The sequence below is a fragment of the Salmo salar genome, chromosome ssa05 (genome assembly GCF_905237065.1).
Source record: "Salmo salar chromosome ssa05, Ssal_v3.1, whole genome shotgun sequence".
In the NCBI taxonomy this organism is placed as follows: domain Eukaryota; kingdom Metazoa; phylum Chordata; class Actinopteri; order Salmoniformes; family Salmonidae; genus Salmo; species Salmo salar.
In genome coordinates, this window is record NC_059446.1 from 79,604,758 (window position 1) to 79,624,175 (window position 19,418).

The 19,418-nt window shown below is 43.5% G+C and overlaps 1 protein-coding gene across 1 annotated transcript in view; it reads right to left on the reverse strand.

Moving 5' to 3' along the window:
* Positions 1–18,605, reverse strand: part of LOC106574729 (serine/threonine-protein kinase Nek11-like) — a 40,999-nt gene extending 22,394 nt beyond the window's left edge. Inside the window, exon 1 of the mRNA XM_045717760.1 lies at positions 18,456–18,605. Within this exon, the coding sequence (XP_045573716.1) occupies positions 18,456–18,605 (150 nt within the window). The remainder of the gene's footprint in view (positions 1–18,455) is intronic.
* Positions 18,606–19,418: the final 813 nt, after the last annotated feature.

Below are 19,418 nucleotides of genomic sequence, written 5' to 3' on the forward strand. Positions count from 1 at the left end.
CAATGTCTTGCTCCCAGACAAACTAAACAACTTCTTTCCTCGCTTTGAGGACAACACAATGCCACTGACACGGCCCGCAACCAAAACCTGCGAGCTCTCCTTCACTGCAGCCAACGTGAGTAAAACATTTAAACGTGTTAACCCTCGCAAGGCTGCCGGCCCAGACGGCATCCCCAGCCACGTCCTCACAGCATGCGCATGACCAGCTGGCTGGTTTGTTTACGGACATATTCAATCAACCCTTATCCCAGTCTGCTGTTCCCACATGCTTCAAGAGGGCCACCATTGTTCCTGTTCCCAAGAAAGCAAAGGTAACTGAGCTAAATGACCATCACCCCGTAGCACTCACTTCCGTCATCATGGAGTGCTTTGAGAGACTAGTCAAGGACCATATCACCTCCACCCTACCTGACACCCTAGACCCACTCCAATTTGCTTACCGCCCCAATAGATCCACAGACAACACAATCGCAATTCCACTGCACACTGCCCTAACCCATCTGGACAAGAGGAATACCTATGAAAGAATGCTGTTCATCGACAACAGCTCAGCATTTAACACCATAGTACCCTCCAAACTCGTCATCAAGCTCGAGACCCTGGGTCTCGACCCCGCCCTGTGCAACTGGCTCCTGGACTTCGTGACGGACCGCCTCCAGGTGGTGAGGGTAGGTAACAACATCTCCACCCCGCTGATCCTCAACACTGGGACCCCACAAGGGTGCGTTCTCAGCCCTCTCCTGTACTCCCTGTTCACCCATGACTGCATGGCCATGCACGCCTCCAACTCATCATCAAGTTTGCAGACGACACTACAGTGGTAGGCTTGATTACCAACAACGACAAGACGGCCTACAGGGAGGAGGTGAGGGCCCTCGGAGTGTGGTGTCAGGAAAATAACCTCACACTCAATGTCAACAAAACAAAGGAGATGATCGTGGACTTCAGGAAACAGCAGAGGGAGCAGCCCCCTGTCCACATCGACGGGACAGTAGTGGAGAGGGTGCAAAGTTTTAAGTTCCTCTGTGTACACATCACAGACAAACTGAAATGGTCCACCCACACAGACAGCATGGTGAAGAAGGCGCAGCAGCGCCTCTTCAACCTCAGGAGGCTGAAGAAATTCGGCTTGTCACCAAAAACACTCAAACATTTACAGATGCACAATCGAGAGCATCCTGTCGGGCTGTATCACCGCCTGGTACGGCAACTGCTCCGCCCTCAAACGTAAGGCTCTCCAGAGGGTAGTGAGGTCTGCACAGCGCATCACTGGGGGCAAACTACCTGCCCTCCAGGACACCTACAGCACCCGATGTCACAGGAAGGCCAAAAAGATCATCAAGGACAACAACCACCCAAGCCACTGCCTGTTCACCCCGCTATTATCCAGAAGGCGAGGTCAGTACAGGTGCATCAAAGCGTGGACCGAGAGACTGAAAAACAGCTTCTCTCTCAAGGCCATCAGGCCATCACTAACATTGAATGGCTGCTGCCAACATACTGACTCATCTCTAGCCACTTTAATAATGAAAAATTGATGTAATAAATGTATCACTAGCCACTTTAAACAATGCCACTTTATATAATGTTTACATACCCTACATTACTCATCTCATATGTATATACTGTACTCTATACCATCTACTGCATCTTGCCTATGCCGTTCGGCCATCACTCATTCATATATTTTTATGTACATATTCTTATTCATTCCTTTACACTTGTGTGTATAAGGTAGTTGTTGTGAAATTGTTAGGTTAGATTACTTGTTAGATATTACTGCATGGTCAGAACTAGAAGCACAAGCATTTCGCTACACTCGCATTAACATCTGCTAACCATGTGTATGTGACAAATAAAATTTGATTTGATTGGATTTGATTTTTCTGTCATATCTTTAATCTGAGCCTAGAGGAAAGTCCTTGTCCTCAGGCCTGGAGGGAAGCCAAAGTAATTCTGCTACCCAAAAGTTTGTAAAGCTGCCTTTACTGGTTCTAACAGCAGACCTATAAACTTGCTGCCAGCTCTTAGCAAACTGTTGGAAAAAATGATGTTTGACCAAATACAATGGTATTTCTCTGTAAACAAATTAACAACAGACTTTCAGCATGCTTATAGAGAAGGGCACTCAACATGTACTGCACAAACCAAAATGACTGACGATTGGTTGAGAGTTGAGGAGAAACTGACTGCATCACTTCTTCTTTTTATAAGAAACATTAACGTGTTGAAAATCCCAAATTGTTTGCATAGTCAATTTACACACAGCTCTGACACACAGACTTACCCCACCAGACATGACACTAGGGGTCTTTTCACAGTCCCCAAATCCAGAACAAATTCAAGAAAGCATACAGTATTATATAGAGCCATTATTGCATGGAACTCTGTTCTTTCTCATATTGCTCAAATAAACAGCAAACCTGGTTTCAAAAAACAGATAAAGCAACACCTCATGGCACAACGCCTCTCCCCTACTTGACCTGCATTGATATGTAGTCTACGTGTGCCTTTAAAAAAAAAATGTAGTTCTGTCCTTGAGCTGTTCTTGTCTACAGTCGTGGCCAAAAGTTTTGAAAATGACACAAATATACACTTTCACAAAGTCTGCTGCCTCAGTTTGTATGATAGCAAATACTCCAGAATGTTATGAAGAGTGATCAGATGAATTGCAATTAATTGCAAAGTCCCTCTTTGCCATGCAAATGAACTGAATCCCCAAAAAACATTTCCACTGCATTTCAGCCCTGCCACAAAATGACCAGCTGACATCATGTCAGTGATTCTCTCGTTAACACAGGCGTGAATGTTGGCAAGGACAAGGCTGGAGATCACTCTGTCAAGCTGATTGAGTTCGAATAACAGACTGGAAGCTTCAAAAGGAGGGTGGTGCTTGGAATCATTGTTTTCCTCTGTCGACCATGGTTACCTGCAAGGAAACACGTGCCGTCATCATTGCTTTGCACAAAAAGGGCTTCACAGGCAAGGATATTGCTGCCAGTAAGATTGCATCTAAATCAACCATTTATCGGATCATCAAGAAGTTCAAAGAGAGCGGTTCAATTGTTGTGAACAAGGCTTCAGGGCGCACAAGAAAGTCCAGCAAGCGCCAGGACCGTATCCTAAAGTTGATTCAGCTGCGGGATCGGGGTACCACCAATACAGAGCTTACTCAGGAATGGCAGCAGGCAGGTGTGAGTGCATCTGCACGCACAGTGAGGCGAAGACTTTTGGAGGATGGTCTGGTGTCAAGAAGGGCAGCAAAGAAGCCACTTCTCTCTAGGAAAAACATCAGGGACAGACTGATATTCTGCAAAAGGTACAGGGGTTGGACTGCTGAGGACTGGGGTAAAGTAATTTTCTCTGATGAATCCCCTTTCCGATTATTTGGTGCATCCGGCAAAAAGCTTGTCCAGAGATGTAACGGCCGTCGGGAGAGAGAGTAGACCAAGGCGCAGCGGAGTTAGTGTTCATCATAGTTATTTAATTAACGTAAGAACACGATACAAAAAACAAGAAAACCGACAGCCAAAACAGTCCTGTCAGGTGCGAAACGAAACAGAAACAATTACCCACAAAACCCCAACGGAAAAACAGGCACTTATGTGTGACTCCCAATCAGCAACAACCAACAACAGCTGTGCCTGATTGGAAGCCACACGGCCAAAATCAATGAAACAGACAACATAGAAAATGAACATAGAACGCCCACCCAATGTAACACCCTGGCCTAACCAAAATAAAGAACAAAAACCCCTCTCTATGGCCAGGGCGTTAGAAGAGAAGACAAGATGAGCGCTACCATCAGTCCTGTGTCATGCCAACAGTAAAGCATCCTGAGACCATTCATGTGTGGGGTTGCTTCTCAGCCAAGGGAGTGGGCTCACTCACAAATTTGCCTAAGAACACAGCCATGAATAAAGAGTGGTACCAACACATCCTCCGAGAGCAACTTCTCCCAACCATCCAGGAACAGTTTGGTGACGAACAATGTCTTTTCCAGCATGATGGAGCACCTTGCCATAAGGCAAAATTGATAACTAAGTGGCTCGGGGAACATAACATCAGCCAGGAAACTCCCCAGACCTTAATCCCATTGAGAACTTGTGGTCAATCCTCAAGAGGCAAACAAAACCCCACAAATTCTGACAAACTCCAAGCATTGATTATGCAAGAATGGGCTGCCATCAGTCAGCATGTGGCCCAGAACTTAATTGACAGCATGCCAGGGCGGATTGCAGAGGTCTTGAAAAAGAAGGGTCAACACAGCAAATATTGACTCTTTGCATCAACTTCATGCAATTGTCAATAAAAGCATTTGACACTTATGAAATGCTTGTAATTATACTTCAGTATTCCATAGTAACATCTGACAAAAATATCTATATAATAGCAAACTTTGTGGAAATTAATATTTGTGTCATTCTCAACACTTTTGGCCACGACTGTATTTAATGTTCTGTATTATGTCATGTTTTATGTTTTGTGTGGACCCCAGGAAGAGTAGTTGCTGCTTTTGCAACAGCTAATGGGGATCCTAATAAAATACCAAATACCAAATCTAGTAGGAGAAAGACTGGAGGACAGGACCCCTACCTGCTGTAATCTAGTAGGAGAAAGAATAGTAGGAGAAAGATTAGAGGACAGAATCCCTACCTGCTGTAATCTAGTAGGAGAAAGACTGGAGGACAGGACCCCTACCTGCTGTAATCTAGTAGGAGAAAGAATAGTAGGAGAAAGAATAGAGGACAGAATCCCTACCTGCTGTAATCTAGTAGGAGAAAGACTGGAGGACAGGACCCCTACCTGCTGTAATCTAGTAGGAGAAAGAATAGTAGGAGAAAGATTAGAGGACAGAATCCCTACCTGCTGTAATTTAGTAGGAGAAAGACTTGAGGACATGACCCCTATCTGCTGTACTCTACTGTAGAAGGAAAAAGACTGGAGGACAGGACCCCTACCTGCTTTAATCTAGTAGGAGAAAGACTGGAGGACAGGACCCCTACCTGCTGTAATCTAGTAGGAGAAAGACTGGAGGACAGGACCCCTACCTGCTGTAATCTAGTAGGAAAAAGACTGGAGGACAGGACCCCTACCTGCTGTAGTCTAGTAGGAGAAAGACTGGAGGACAGGACCCCCACCTGCTGTAATCTATACAGAAAACACTTTGACAAGATGAAAAGAAAGACGGAGAGAGAGTGAGAGCGAGAGAAGGGGGGTGGAGAAGGAGGGGGCACAGATCAATCACTTGTTCCATGCTCTGACACTTCAGACATTCCCCCGTGACCTATCTCTAGCTTGGAACAGTTTGAAGAGAGAGGTGTGCTGCTCTGGTGCAGGGAACCACAGTGACCATGTAATCATGTTAGCGCTGTATGGAGTGATTCCAAGCCATGGTGTTATATAAGAAAATCACGAAGCCATGACTTTATAACATGAGAAGTGCATGACAGGATCAAAACAACCATATACACATGTAGGATCTTAATTTGAGCCAGTTTGCTACAGTAGGAAAATAATCCTGCAGCAACAGGGAATGTGAATTATGTGATTATAATTCATGGACATTTCTGTAGGGGTTGATACATTTTTCATAAAGGAAAATCAAGTATGACATTTCAAAGGGGAAATAACAAACTTCAGAAGTATTTTTAAAAATACACTAAAGATTTTACATTTCCTGGAAAGTTCTTCTGCAACATGGTGATCAAATTAAGATCATACAGTGAGGGAAAAAGTATTTGATTCTCTGCTGATTTTGTACGTTTGCCCACTGACAAAGAAATGATCAATCTATAATATTAATGGTAGGTTTATTTGAACAGTGAGAGACAGAACAACAACAAACAAATCCAGAAAAACGCATGTCAAAAATGTTATAAATTGATTTGCATTTTAATGAGGGAAAAAAGTATTTGACCCCTCTGCAAAACATGACTTAGTACTTGGTGGCAAAAGCCTTGTTGGCAATCACAGAGGTCAGACGTTTCTTGTAGTTGGCCACCAGGTTTGCATACATCTCAGGAGGGATTTTGTCCCACTCCTCTTTGCAGTTCTTCTCCAAGTCATTAAGGTTTCGAGGCTGACTTTTGGCAACTTGAACCTTCAGCTCCCTTCACAGATTTTCTATGGGATTAAGGTCTGGAGACTGGCTAGGCCACTCCAGGACCTTAATGTGCTTCTTCTTGAGCCACTCCTTTGTTGCCTTGGCTGTGTGTTTTGGGTCATTGTCATGCTGGAATACCCATCCACGACCTATTTTCAATGCCCTGGCTGAGGGAAGGAGGTTCTCACCCAAGATTTGACGGTACATGGCCCCGTCCATCGTCCCTTTGATGCAGTGAAGTTGTCCTGTCCCCTTCGCAGAAAAACACCCCCAAAGCATAATGTTTCCACCTCCATGTTTGACGGTGGGGATGATGTTCTTGGGGTCATAGGCAGCATTCCTCCTCCTCCAAACACGACGAGTTGAGTTGATGCCAAAGAGCTCCATTTTGGTCTCATCTGACCACAACACTTTCATCCAGTTGTCCTCTGAATCATTCAGATGTTCATTGGCAAACTTCAGACGGGCATGTATATGTATTCTTGAGCAGGGGGACCTTGTGGGCGCTGCAGGATTTCAGTCCTTCACGGCGTAGTGTGTTACCAATTGTTTTCTTGGTGACTATGGTCACAGCTGCCTTGGGATCATTGACAAGATCCTCCCGTGTAGTTCTGGGCTGATTCCTCACCGTTCTCATGATCATTGCAACTCCACGAGGTGAGATCTTGTATGGAGCCCCAGGCCGAGGGAGATTGACAGTTCTTTTGTGTTTCTTCCATTTGCGAATAATCGCACCAACTGTTGTCACCTTCTCACCAAGCTGCTTGGCGATGGTCTTGTAGCCCATTCCATCCACAATCTTGTCCCTAACGTCCTTGGAGAGCTCTTTAGTCTTGGCCATGGTGGAGAGTTTGGAATCTGATTGATTGATTGCTTCTGTGGATAGGTGTCTTTTATACAGGTAACAAACTGAGATTAGGAGCACTCCCTTTAAGGGTGTGCTCATAATCTCATCTCGTTACCTGTATAAAAGACACCTGGGAGCCAGAAATCTTTCTGATTGAGAGGGGGTAAAATACTTATTTCCCTCATTAAAATGCAAATCAATTTATAACATTTTTGACATGCGTTTTTCTGGATTTGTTTGTTGTTATTCTGTCTCTCACTGTTCAAATAAACCTACCATTAAAATTATAGACTGATCATTTCTTTGTCAGTGGGCAAACGTACAAAATCAGCAGGGGATCAGATACTTTTTTCCCTCACTGTACATGGTAATAAGGCTGAGACTCGGAGAGCAGCCGGTTTTTCAAGTGTTCTCCTCCTCTCTACCTCTCCTCCTCTCTACCTCTCTTCCTCTCTACCTCTCCTCCTCTCTACCTCTCCTCCTTTCTATCGCTCCTCCTCTCTACCTCTCCTCCCCCTCTACTGCTCTTCCTCTCTACCTCTCCTCCCCCTCTACCGCTCTTCCTCTCTACCTCTCCTCCCCTCTACCTTTCCTCCCACTCTATCTCTCCTCCTCTCTTCCTCTCTTCCTCTCCTCCTCTCTACCTCTCCTCCTCTCTTCCTCTCCTCCTCTCCTCCTTCTCTCCTTCCATACCTTTAAAGAGCTCATCAGGACCCACTCAGAGAAAGGACTGATCTGTTGCAGCACAAAGAGCCTCTGGCTAAATTGGTCCTCAGGTCATTGATGTGAAGTCTACGTTCTCATTCAGTCTCTCTCTATTCAGCTTCCTACTTCACTTTCTCTCACTTTCTGCAAAGGTTAGGCAGCGGAAACGCAATGTCCTAAATTACATCCTGCTATGCTGCTCTGAGACTGAGAGCTCCTTAGGCTTCTGACATGATTAACCAAAACACATGGCCCTAACTATGACACATGTTGCAGTTGGGTTGGCATCCAGGGTTAGTGTGGTTGGTGAAATGTGTTACATCTGGTGTTGCGTCTTCTCTGCTCTCTTCACAGGTTCCCGGTGGCAGCTGGCAAGACATTCAAGACCTAATTTCCACTTTCTTCCTTCCTGCTGGAAAACATATTTTACACCCTCTTCTGTTGGCTCTCTGCAATGAGTCATGCTCAAGCTTGGCTGTGTCTGCTAGTCGGTCAGACTATTTGTCTTCCTGGAATGAAATGATTGTCTGCAGATTGAGAGCGTTCCTTGACTTCTTGTTAATGTCAGCGTAGGTGTGGGCTTACTGTTATTCTGAGCTAGCCAGTGATCCCAGGTTGAAGTAACTTCCGGGTCACTACCACATCAGTGGGCAGGGCTGAGATGTCATTCAGGAGACAGTGGAGGGATGGGATCATTCATGACCAAGCTGTGGTTTGATATACTACATGGCCAACACTGTCTAAGACTGCTGTTTGTGAAGATTTCCAAGACTGCTGTTGGTGGAGATTTCCAACACTGTCTAAGACTGCTGTTTGTGGAGATTTCCAACGCTGTCTAAGACTGCTGTTTGTGAAGATTTCCAAGACTGCTGTTGGTGGAGATTTCCAACGCTGTCTAAGACTGCTGTTTGTGGAGATTTCCAACGCTGTCTAAGACTGCTGTTGGTGGAGATTTCCAACGCTGTCTAAGACTGCTGTTGGTGGAGATTTCCAACACTGTCTAAGACTGCTGTTGGTGGAGATTTCCAACGCTGTCTAAGACTGCTGTTGGTGGAGATTTCCAACGCTGTCTAAGACTGCTGTTGGTGGAGATTTCCAACGCTGTCTAAGACTGCTGTTGGTGGAGATTTCCAACGCTGTCTAAGACTGCTGTTGGTGGAGATTTCCAACGCTGTCTAAGACTGCTGTTGGTGGAGATTTCCAACACTGCTGAAGTCAGCTGGTTGCGGAGATGTTGGTGGAACATTGTGATAAATGGGTCGTTCAAAGTCACCCTCCATATATTGTGCTTCATTAGATATCATGCCATCACCTTTCCCATGTTCTCATGCATACAGTATGTACAGTATGACACGATAAATGGTTTGCAGTTTAGTGACCTTGTCCTTGGTGGTAGAGATTGATGTAGAGCAGGGTTTCTTAAACTATGGGCCTGGGCCCAAAGTGGGCCCTGGGCATGTGGGTCGCAAGTTATCAGAATGCGTCTATAATCACACAGTATTTCATCTTAATTTGGGTCGTTGGAGAATGATTTGGGTCACGGGAGAACGGTCCATTTCTTATTTGGATCTTGAGCTGAAAAAGTTTAAGAACTCCTGACGTAGAGGACCAGAGAATGGCACAGAAGGGCTCACATCTGTTGGTGTGACATGGAGCCTCTAGAATAGATGACTCCTTCTAGCCAGAGGCAGGCTGGCAGAGGCACCGTTCAAGGGCACATTGGTTATGTAACAAACAAACAGCTGACTTTACCATGCCTTTGCACATCTACACATTTAGCATATTATGTCACAGAAGGTAATTGAGCAGAAATATAAATACGATTGGCGAATTAAAAATAACTGAGAGTATGGATTGAGTATATAAAAATGTGTCTATGTGACTCAGTGCTTTCGTTTTTTGCTTTTTGTTTTATGCAATTGTTCTGTCTCCCTCATAATATCACATTGCAGTGGAGGGCATTCAGAATTCAGAGAAAGTCCTCCATTCAATGTCATAGGACAGGGGTTATCGCCATGCGGCATGAACATCACATCAATCATGGAGCCGTTCCTGCAGGGAATAACTCAGCACGTAGCGTGTCCAGATTCACTTATTGTCTCTGTTAGTTGGATCACATTGGTATAATCCTGGAACAGTGGGGAGGGAAGCCACATTACGGTACACACACACGCATGCACACACACACATACACACACACACACACTTTCCTCCTGGGGAATAAACCATTGGTAGCATTCCTATGCTCCTCCTAGCCACATCACTAGCTGATAAGTAACAAGGTGATGACAGTCTGAAAAACAAGATGAGAAATCACTACAAAGATTTACAGGTATATGTTGAAAATGTTGTCTGTCTCACTGAAGAATAATCCCAAACAGATGTACATGTCCTGATAGATCCCAGAAGTTCAAATTACAATATGGACTGGGACAGGGGAAAGGGGAGAGGGGTGAGGGGACAGGGGAAAGAGGCGAGGGGAGAGAGGTGAGAGGGGAGAGAAGCGAGAGGTGAGAGGGGAGAGAGGCGAGGGGAGAGGGGAGAGGGAGGAGGTGAGAAGGGAGAGGGGAGAAGGGAGAGGTGAGAGTGGCAAAGGGAGAGGGGGAGGTGAGAGGGACGAGAGGGGAGAGAGGTGAGGGGAGAGGGGAGAGAGGGGAGTGAGGGAAATAAAGAGAAAGAAAGAAACATGGCACCAATGGAATGGAGGGAAGGAGAAAAAGAGAGTGAAAAGAGAGTGAGAGTGAGTTAGAGGATTGATGATGGATGGATGGATGAATAGGGAGAGAGGGAGGGAGGGATGGATTCATGAATAGGGAGGGAGGGATGAATAGGGAGGGAGGGAGAGGGAGAGAGAGGGATGGATGGATGGATGAATAGGGAGGGAGGGAGAGAGAGAGAGAGAGGGATCGATGAATAGGGAGGGAGGGGGAAGGAGGGAGGGAGGGAGGGAGGGAGGGAGGGAGGGAGGGAGGGAGGGAGGGAGGGAGGGAGGGAGGGAGGGAGGGACATGCAGTCAGATGAGATAACCAATCTGGCTTCAAAGAGGTTGGGAGGTTTCCTAAATCTGACAGAGGTATGGGGTCTGGAGACTGAGAGGAGTGGAGAAGGTGTGTGTGTGTGTGTGTGTGTGTGTGTGTGTGTGTGTGTGTGTGTGTGTGTGTGTGTGTGTGTGTGTGTGTGTGTGTGTGTGTGTGTGTGTGTGTGTGTGTGTGTGTGTGTGTGTGTGTGCATTTGCATGTGTATGTGTATATTCAGTTTATATAATGATGTGTGTGTAATGATGTGAGTGTGTGTGTAATGATCTGTATGTGTATACACAGTATATATAATGATCTGTATGTGTATATACAGTATATATAATGATCTGTATGTGTATATACAGTATATATAATGATGTGTGTGTAATGATCTGTATGTGTATTTACAGTATATATAATGATGTGTATGTGTATATACAGTGTATATAATGATCTCTATGTGTATATACAGTATATATAATGATCTGTATGTGTATATACAGTGTATATAATGATCTCTATGTGTATATACAGTATATATAATGATCTGTATGTGTATATACAGTACATATGATGATCTGCATGTGTATATACAGTATATATAATGATCTGTATGTGTATATACAGTATATATAATGATCTGTATGTGTATATACAGTATATATAATGATGTGTGTGTAATGATCTGTATGTGTATATACAGTATATATAATGATCTGTATGTGTATATACAGTATATATAATGATCTGTATGTGTATATACAGTATATATGATGATCTGTATGTGTATATACAGTATATATAATGATCTGTATGTGTATATACAGTATATATAATGATCTGTATGTGTATATACAGTATATATAATGATGTGTGTGTAATGATCTGTATGTGTATATACAGTATATATAATGATCTGTATGTGTATATACAGTATATATAATGATCTGTATGTGTATATACAGTATATATGATGATCTGTATGTGTATATACAGTATATATAATGATCTGTATGTGTATATACAGTATATATAATGATGTGTGTGTAATGATGTGAGTGTGTGTAATGATCTGTATGTGTATATACAGTATATATGATGATCTGTATGTGTATATACAGTATAAATAATGATCTGTATGTGTATATACAGTATATATAATGATGTGTGTGTAATGATCTGTGTGTGAATATACAGTAAATATAATGATCTGTGTGTGAATATACAGTAAATATAATGATCTGTATGTGTATACAGATATAAAACAATAATATGGTAATCAATAGTAACTTGCGAGCTGGTAACTATAAGTCCATGAAATAGGTTATACAAGAACTGGTGAACAGGAGTCCACTATTGGCATGGAAACCCCTCCAGTAGGCCTTGTATAGCAATAGGCCAGGCCAGACCTGCTCCATGTAAAGAACACCTGCATCCCCCTCTGTATCCATGTACAGTAAAGGTCTGAGACCTGACAATCTCTGATCCACTGGCCACACCACCACAAATCCACCTCGAAGCAGGCAGGCAGGCAGGCAGGCAGGCAGTCAGTCAGTCAGTCAGTCAGGCAGGCAGTCAGTCCCTAATATGCAACCAGGGCTTCTTTTTTCTGATTTGATTTCTAATTCAATTTCATTTGTTGAGCCTTTAAAACGTTCTATCCGCATCAGTACCGTCCGTATATTGCTCTTTTCCAAGTGAAAGACCTCGCATCGCAGGGAAATGAGTGGCGGGATATTGCTAAATGGATGTGTGGTGGCGGGCGAGGCTAAGGAGAGTGTGAGAGGCGAGAGGCATGGTGCTGCCAACCACATCTATCCGCAGCCCAGAAGGAAATATTACCAAGCTGTTTGTCCTCACCTCCGTAATTCTTCCCTAAAGGTACAGAAACACTTATTGAGCTAGCGGGTACACACAACTCAAGTAAGCAAGGACAGCAACGTCAGCTGGTCGTCATTTAATTAGTGTGCTTGCCTGTGTCCTGCTATTGGCTGATACTTATTTACACATTGGAGAAGGACTCCAAAGGCCTGCTGGTAGGTGCTGGTAATGAATTAGATATGTGTGTATGATACAATAATTACTCGGTACTGATAGCACATCAGCTGCGACTTTGTAATTAGCATAGAAAGCACACAATAAACCATCTAGAAAAGACCAGCATTGTTAGTAATGACTGTGTTTACAAACACTCAATACACACGTTTTGGATGGGGAACATTTACAGTGACTGTTGACAGCTAAATTAACCGAAGGAGCAATTCTTATTTTCCCAGAATGCTGCACACACTAAGTGAATGGGTGGGGAGAACTAAATAAATAAAGGGGGAAACTATTTCTGCCTTGCTGGCTGCCTGTCACTCTTGTTTCTGAAACAGGCAGAAGAACACATCGCTCCTCATTCAGAGTTAATCATTTTAACGTTAGAATTAAACGATAAGGAGGGGATTCTTAATAAAGGGGAAGAAGACAAGGCCATTTGTCTTGGGCTGATATGAAACAGCAGCTCTCTCTGTTGTAGCCTTGAAGTCTGCTCTTTTTAAAGTCTAGTTTTTTCTTGTTCAAAGCCATCTACTGTATGTGATTACACAGTGGAATATAGGTCAGATTGATGGGCTTGTTGACCAGAATAAGTCAATAAGTTCACGTTGCACACTGTATGTTTATGACTCATGTACACTCTTAGAAAAAAAGGTGCTATCTAGAGCCAAAAAGGGTTCTTCGGCTGTTTCCACAGTAGAACCCTTTGAAGGAGCCCTTTTGGTTCCAGGTAGAACCCCTTTGGTTCCAAGTAGAACCCATTTGGTTCCAGGTAGAACCATTTTTGGTTCCATGTAGAACCCTTTCCACCAAGGGTTCTACATTGAACCCAAATTAGTTCTACCTGGAACCAAAAATGGTTACCTACTCTACTGTGCGCAACAAAACATCAATTTAAAAATACTTTATTGCTATGTGCATAGCTACCTGCTTCAGTGCTGTCGTGTCTTTGGGTTACCATTAAACGGAAGATATGTTTATCAATTAGCTCCCTGTAATTATTATCACGCGATTAAACTGATTAATTGTAATTAACTAGGAGATCGGGGCACCAAGGAGAATATTCAGATTACAAAGCTATAATTTTCCTAATATAACTTTCCTGTACCATAATATTCTATTCTATTATAGTATAGGTCGATTATCTTCTAGTTTAAATGGTGTATTTACCTCTATTCCAGTCTCATTCCAAAACGTCGTAAATTGTTGTATCTGCACGAACCCAGTCTTTACTAAAATCATCCATACATCAATTGTCTTAAAATCATTTATTTACTACACTAAGTAATTAACAGAAAAACATACAAACAGTAATTATCGTCACAAAGGATTGGTATCGGAATGTGCCCTACTGGCTAAACAGGCAGGTCGGCCTGTTGAACAATGGATCATAAAAGGTCGGCTGAGAAGTTACACAGGGTTCATTAATATTAACAATTGACAATTGAAGGCTCACTCATTCGGGAACAATTGCAATCAATATATATTTACGCTCAGTGTGTCGTTCTGATTCTTGTTGGAGAGTTCGGTTCTGTTGGGAAGTTTTGTCCGCGTTCTCTCTCTCTCTCTCTCTCTCTCTCGGTTAGAATGGATCTTTCAGAGCGACATTCATTAATGTCGTCATCGAATGGTTGTTTCGTTGGTCTTCGCGTCCAATGATATAATTTACTTAGCTGCAGACTAATAATTAATATCAAAGACTTGTTCTTATTCTGTCAGTATCGATAGTCTAAAAGTTAACCACGTGGTATGGTTCACTTTCAGTAGAGGAATTGGAAGGTAAAACCTATTAGCCAACGGAGTGTAGGCCTGGTCTGAAGAAATGTAAATCCGGGGGTGTTTTATAGTGCCCATAGAACAGCTTGTCAAATGACGCCTGGTCCTGTATGGGTCCCTGGGGGCGTGCCTATGACTGAGTTAGATTTGGTTACAGAAATACAATTCTATCACATTACATCAGTACATAGCATCTCAATGTCTTACAAAAGCTTTATCCTTATTAATACATTCCATACACCCATATGATGTAAGTCTTAAACTGAGTCTATTATATAAACAGTTTTATGGTAATATGGCTATATTGTCTCTTCTGAGTATCACAAAATGGTACCAAGCGGATCAGTTCGTAGCTGGATTCTTCACCAATCTTCCATACCTTCTCCAGAACACAAAATGTCGCTTGGCTTTCCAATTCTATGAGTTGGAAGAATTTCCTGTGTCTCTCTATGGGCCATGTGGCCAGAGACTCTCCTGGAATTTTAGAGTTTTTACGACCCTTTACACACAGGGTCGATTGGGTGCAAAAGGGAGGGGTCAACTGTCCTCCCTGTACCAAAAGAGGCCAACGTCATGACAGTGCCAAGAAGGGTAGCAAAAAACAGAAGTCATGAGTGACTGGCTTCAGCAAGTGCAGGAGGAATTCTGTCTGGACATAATAAATTCATTCAGAACCCCCCCCACACACACACACACACACACGAGTCATCATTGCATGTGATAGACAGTAGCTTGACTGACACTGGTCTCATGTGACGAGGAAAGGAAAGCTACCAGTCATCTCTCAGTGTGGATGTGGCTGTCTGATGGACAGTCCAGGTAACAGAATCAATCCCCCAGTGCACACATGTCAAACTCATTCCACGGAGGGATGAGTTTCTGCAGGTTTTCGCTCCTCCCTTGTACTTGATTGATGAATTCAGGTCAGTAATTAGTAAGGAACTTCCCTCACCTGGTTGTGTAGGTGTTAATTGGAAAGAAAAAAGAAAAACCCACAGACACTAGGCCCTTCATGGAATGAGTTTGACACCCCTGCCCCAGGGGAACAAACATCAGACATTCAGAAACTCCTTTTACTCAAAGCAGGTGTGATCCATGAGCAGAGTGATAACATTGATCATCATAGCAGATGACGATTTGATATGTATTTTTACTGCAGAGGGGCTGGTGGCACCTGATGTCTTCAGTAAGGGAAAGGGTGTGGCTTCCAACACCAACCCACAATCTGCTGTCATACGATCTGAGAAAAATGTGAGAAATGAATGTGTATACTCTATGTGAATGCACTGCTTTAAATGCATCCTTGACACATATATCTCTACATATCCCAAATATAGCTTGAATACAGCTAACTGACAATCAGTTGTTGGAGGGCGCATTAGACTGCTGTATCGCGGAGTCGTAATGAGTCACAATAGAAATACCACAGCATCTGGTAAGCTGGAGCCATATGCTACAATGGGCAGAACAAAGCCAATTCAGGCAGTGACTCAGAAGATCAAACTGCTTAAGAATACGTTCTGCACTCACACACACACACACACACACACACACACACACACACACACACACACACACACACACACACACACACACACACACACACACACACACACACACACACACACACACACACAGGAAGGGAGGAACTGTATCAAGCAGATGCTCTATGATTGGTCTATTAACTATATAGCTTTGTTATCCTAAATACAGCCCCTTGGCTAGCACTCTTTATACATCTGGCTATAAAAGAGTTATCCTAAATACAGCCCCTTGGCTAGCACTCTTTATACATCTGGCTATAAAAGAGTTATCCTAAATACAGTCCCTTGGCTAGCACTCTGTATACATCTGGCTATAAAAGAGTTATCCTAAATACAGCCCCTTGGCTAGCACTCTTTATACATCTGGCTATAAAAGAGTTATCCTAAATACAGCCCCTTGGCTAGCACTCTTTATACATCTGGCTATAAAAGAGTTATCCTAAATACAGCCCCTTGGCTAGCACTCTTTATACATCTGGCTATAAAAGAGTTATGCTATTGTAATGATTCTCCCAAAAAGATTCAGGGATTTCATTTCAGATGTTTAGTGGATTTCATCTGGACTACAAAAACCATTTAGAGAACTCTCCCTCCCTCCCTGGTAGTAGCTAACTTGCTAATGTGTGCTGTGAGTGAGGTGAGCTGTCTGCCCTGTGAATGGCGGTGGTTTTGAGTGGCAGTGCTGTGCTAGTGTGTGGTGGGTCAGGGGGTTAGTGGGCACCGCTGAGCTGTGGTAACAAGTTGAAAGCCTTGCCCTGAGCCTGGAGCGTGGGTATAATGACCCGTGGCATGACGTCTCTTGCCTCTGGGTGCCATAACTAATTGGTGCTGCATTCTCTGAAAAGGGTATGTCTCCCTCTCTCCCTTTCTTTACTCCCTATCTCCCTCCATTTCTTTCTTTCTTTATTCACTCTCTCTCACTCCCTCTCTTTACTCTCTGGGTGGAAGGATGGTAGTCCCTTTCCCTCCATTTCTTTGAAACCTAAAAGATGTGATGAGGTGTTGAGTGGGAAGGAGGGCATGTGTGTGTGTGTGTGTGTGTGTGTGTGTGTGTGTGTGTGTGTGTGTGTGTGTGTGTGTGTGTGTGTGTGTGTGTGTGTGTGTGTGTGTGTGGCAGAGAGACAGAATGAAAGTGAGGACTTTTTCCAATTCAAATCTGCTATCTGCAATGATTGGATTCTGGCCCATGATTAAAGATGGGCTACTGTCACGCTCTCCTTAATGACTGAGACCCTATGAATGCAGCACACTGCATGAAATGGCAAAGGAGCCTCAGAGCCTACTGTCTGGCACCTTGCAGGGGCTTGATACTTGCCCATGAGCCAAGCGTACCTGCTGTGGCATCTGTGTGCTCAAAGAGACACGGACTCTGGGCCCGTCTCGCTGGACTGTGCCAGCAGGCATCATGCTTCAACGTTGGTTAGGCAAGACCCAGTTTCATCATGTATGTCCACACACACACACACACACACACACACACACACACACACACACACACACACACACACACACACACACACACACACACACACACACACACACACACACATACTCACACATACTCACACATACTCACACATACTCTATCCCTCCAGGGGAATTTATTCTCACTGCTACATGTATGTACAGACCCGTTTTTGGAATAGCAGTCCATCAAAGCCTATTGGATTAATAGACATACGCTGATGTTGTAACTCTACAGTATATGTTCCAGACAGTGAATGAATATAGTCATTATAGTGGATTCAATTATACTCAGTCCAGAGAGCCAGTTCTCTTCATGTTGAGTCTCTAGTACATCCAGATAATGCCTTGGCTTCTGCAATGTAGTTCAATGTAATGCAGTTACATTTTATAAGTCTGTCATGTCTACGTTTATGTTTTTAAATGTTTGTAAATTGTAAAGTATTTTTGTCCGTAATGTCTTTTTCATTATATGTCAGACCCCAGGAAGACTAGCTGTCACCATTGGTGTCAGCTAATGGGGATCCTAATAAAATCTAAAATGTGTTTGATTAGCACAGAGCCAGCTGCTCAGAGCAAACATTCTCTCCCCCATACATGGGGATATGATTAGGGAGACAGAGAGGAGAGAGAGAAGAGAGAGGGGAAGAGAAGAGATGTGAGGTGCTCTCAGGCATCGGTATACCCAGGCTAATGCTGCCACCAAGAGGATGAACTGCTGTTTTAATTGAGCACCAACGGTAGAGGAACCACCCCTACACTCCTAGTCATCGGTCTCGACCCCCAACACACTTATCTAGAAGGATTGGAGAGGTGTAAGCAATATGAAAGATTTGACCCATTTCTAATAGAGGGCAAGGTGGGCACTGGGCAGTTGACATGTGAAGAGCAGCGCAGGACAACAGCAGGAGGCATACTCACAGTTTCTCCCCATCCCTTGCTCTAGTGTCTTGTACGAGGTAAACAGTGCCAAAACTCCCTCTGCCCAATCTCTGTAGGATGCTGTATCTTTTGGCAATCAGGTTGCTGGGGACAGGAGTTATAGGAGTGGAGAGGGAGTGGACATGGCAGGATGAGTGGGCTTCCAGCTCCTCAAACTTGGGCATCTTGTTGTGGGATTCTTACAGGAGAATTAACTGCAAAATTCAGCAAAACACAAACATGTTGCTTTTCCTTATTTCATGCACGTTTGCCCAATTCAGATGAAAATAAATAAATACATATTTTACCGGGGAGACAGAGTCAGATAGCAGCACAACGCACTTGTTACAGTGTAGGATTACTGAAAGCAGAGTCCTGGCTAGCTTATTCCATTTCACTATTGCCACTTTGTCAAACAAACTCACCTGTTTGCAGATAGATGTTGGCTATTTCCACCAGTTTAAAACATCCATAGCCTACTGTATTAACTTCTGTGTTTACTCTTGTTCCTATGGTAATAGGAAACCTCTTGTCTCCCTTTCATTACACCCTTTTATTTCACCAGGTGTCAGTGAAGAGCCTTCTGATGTGAAGGCCTGTTTGGGATAGGGAGTTTTAGTCTCAATTCTCATGCCAATGCATTTGACCAGAAGACTACACGTATTCTATATTCTCTTCTAACGTGGAATCGAGTTGTATGAGACATCTGTAGGCTGGCTACCTAACCTAAGTCATATTCTTCAAGAATATAGTCAATTACTTTTTCCACATTTTGTTATGTTACGGCCTTATTCTAACATGTATTAAATTGTTTTTCCCCTCAATCTGCACACAATACTCCATCATGACAAAGCAAAAACAGGCTTAGAATTGCTAGCGAATTTATTACAAATACAAAACGTAAATATCACATTTACATAAGTATTCACACCCTTTACTCAGTACTTTGTTGAAGCAGCTTTGGCAGCGATTACAGCCTTGGGTCTTCTTGGGTATGA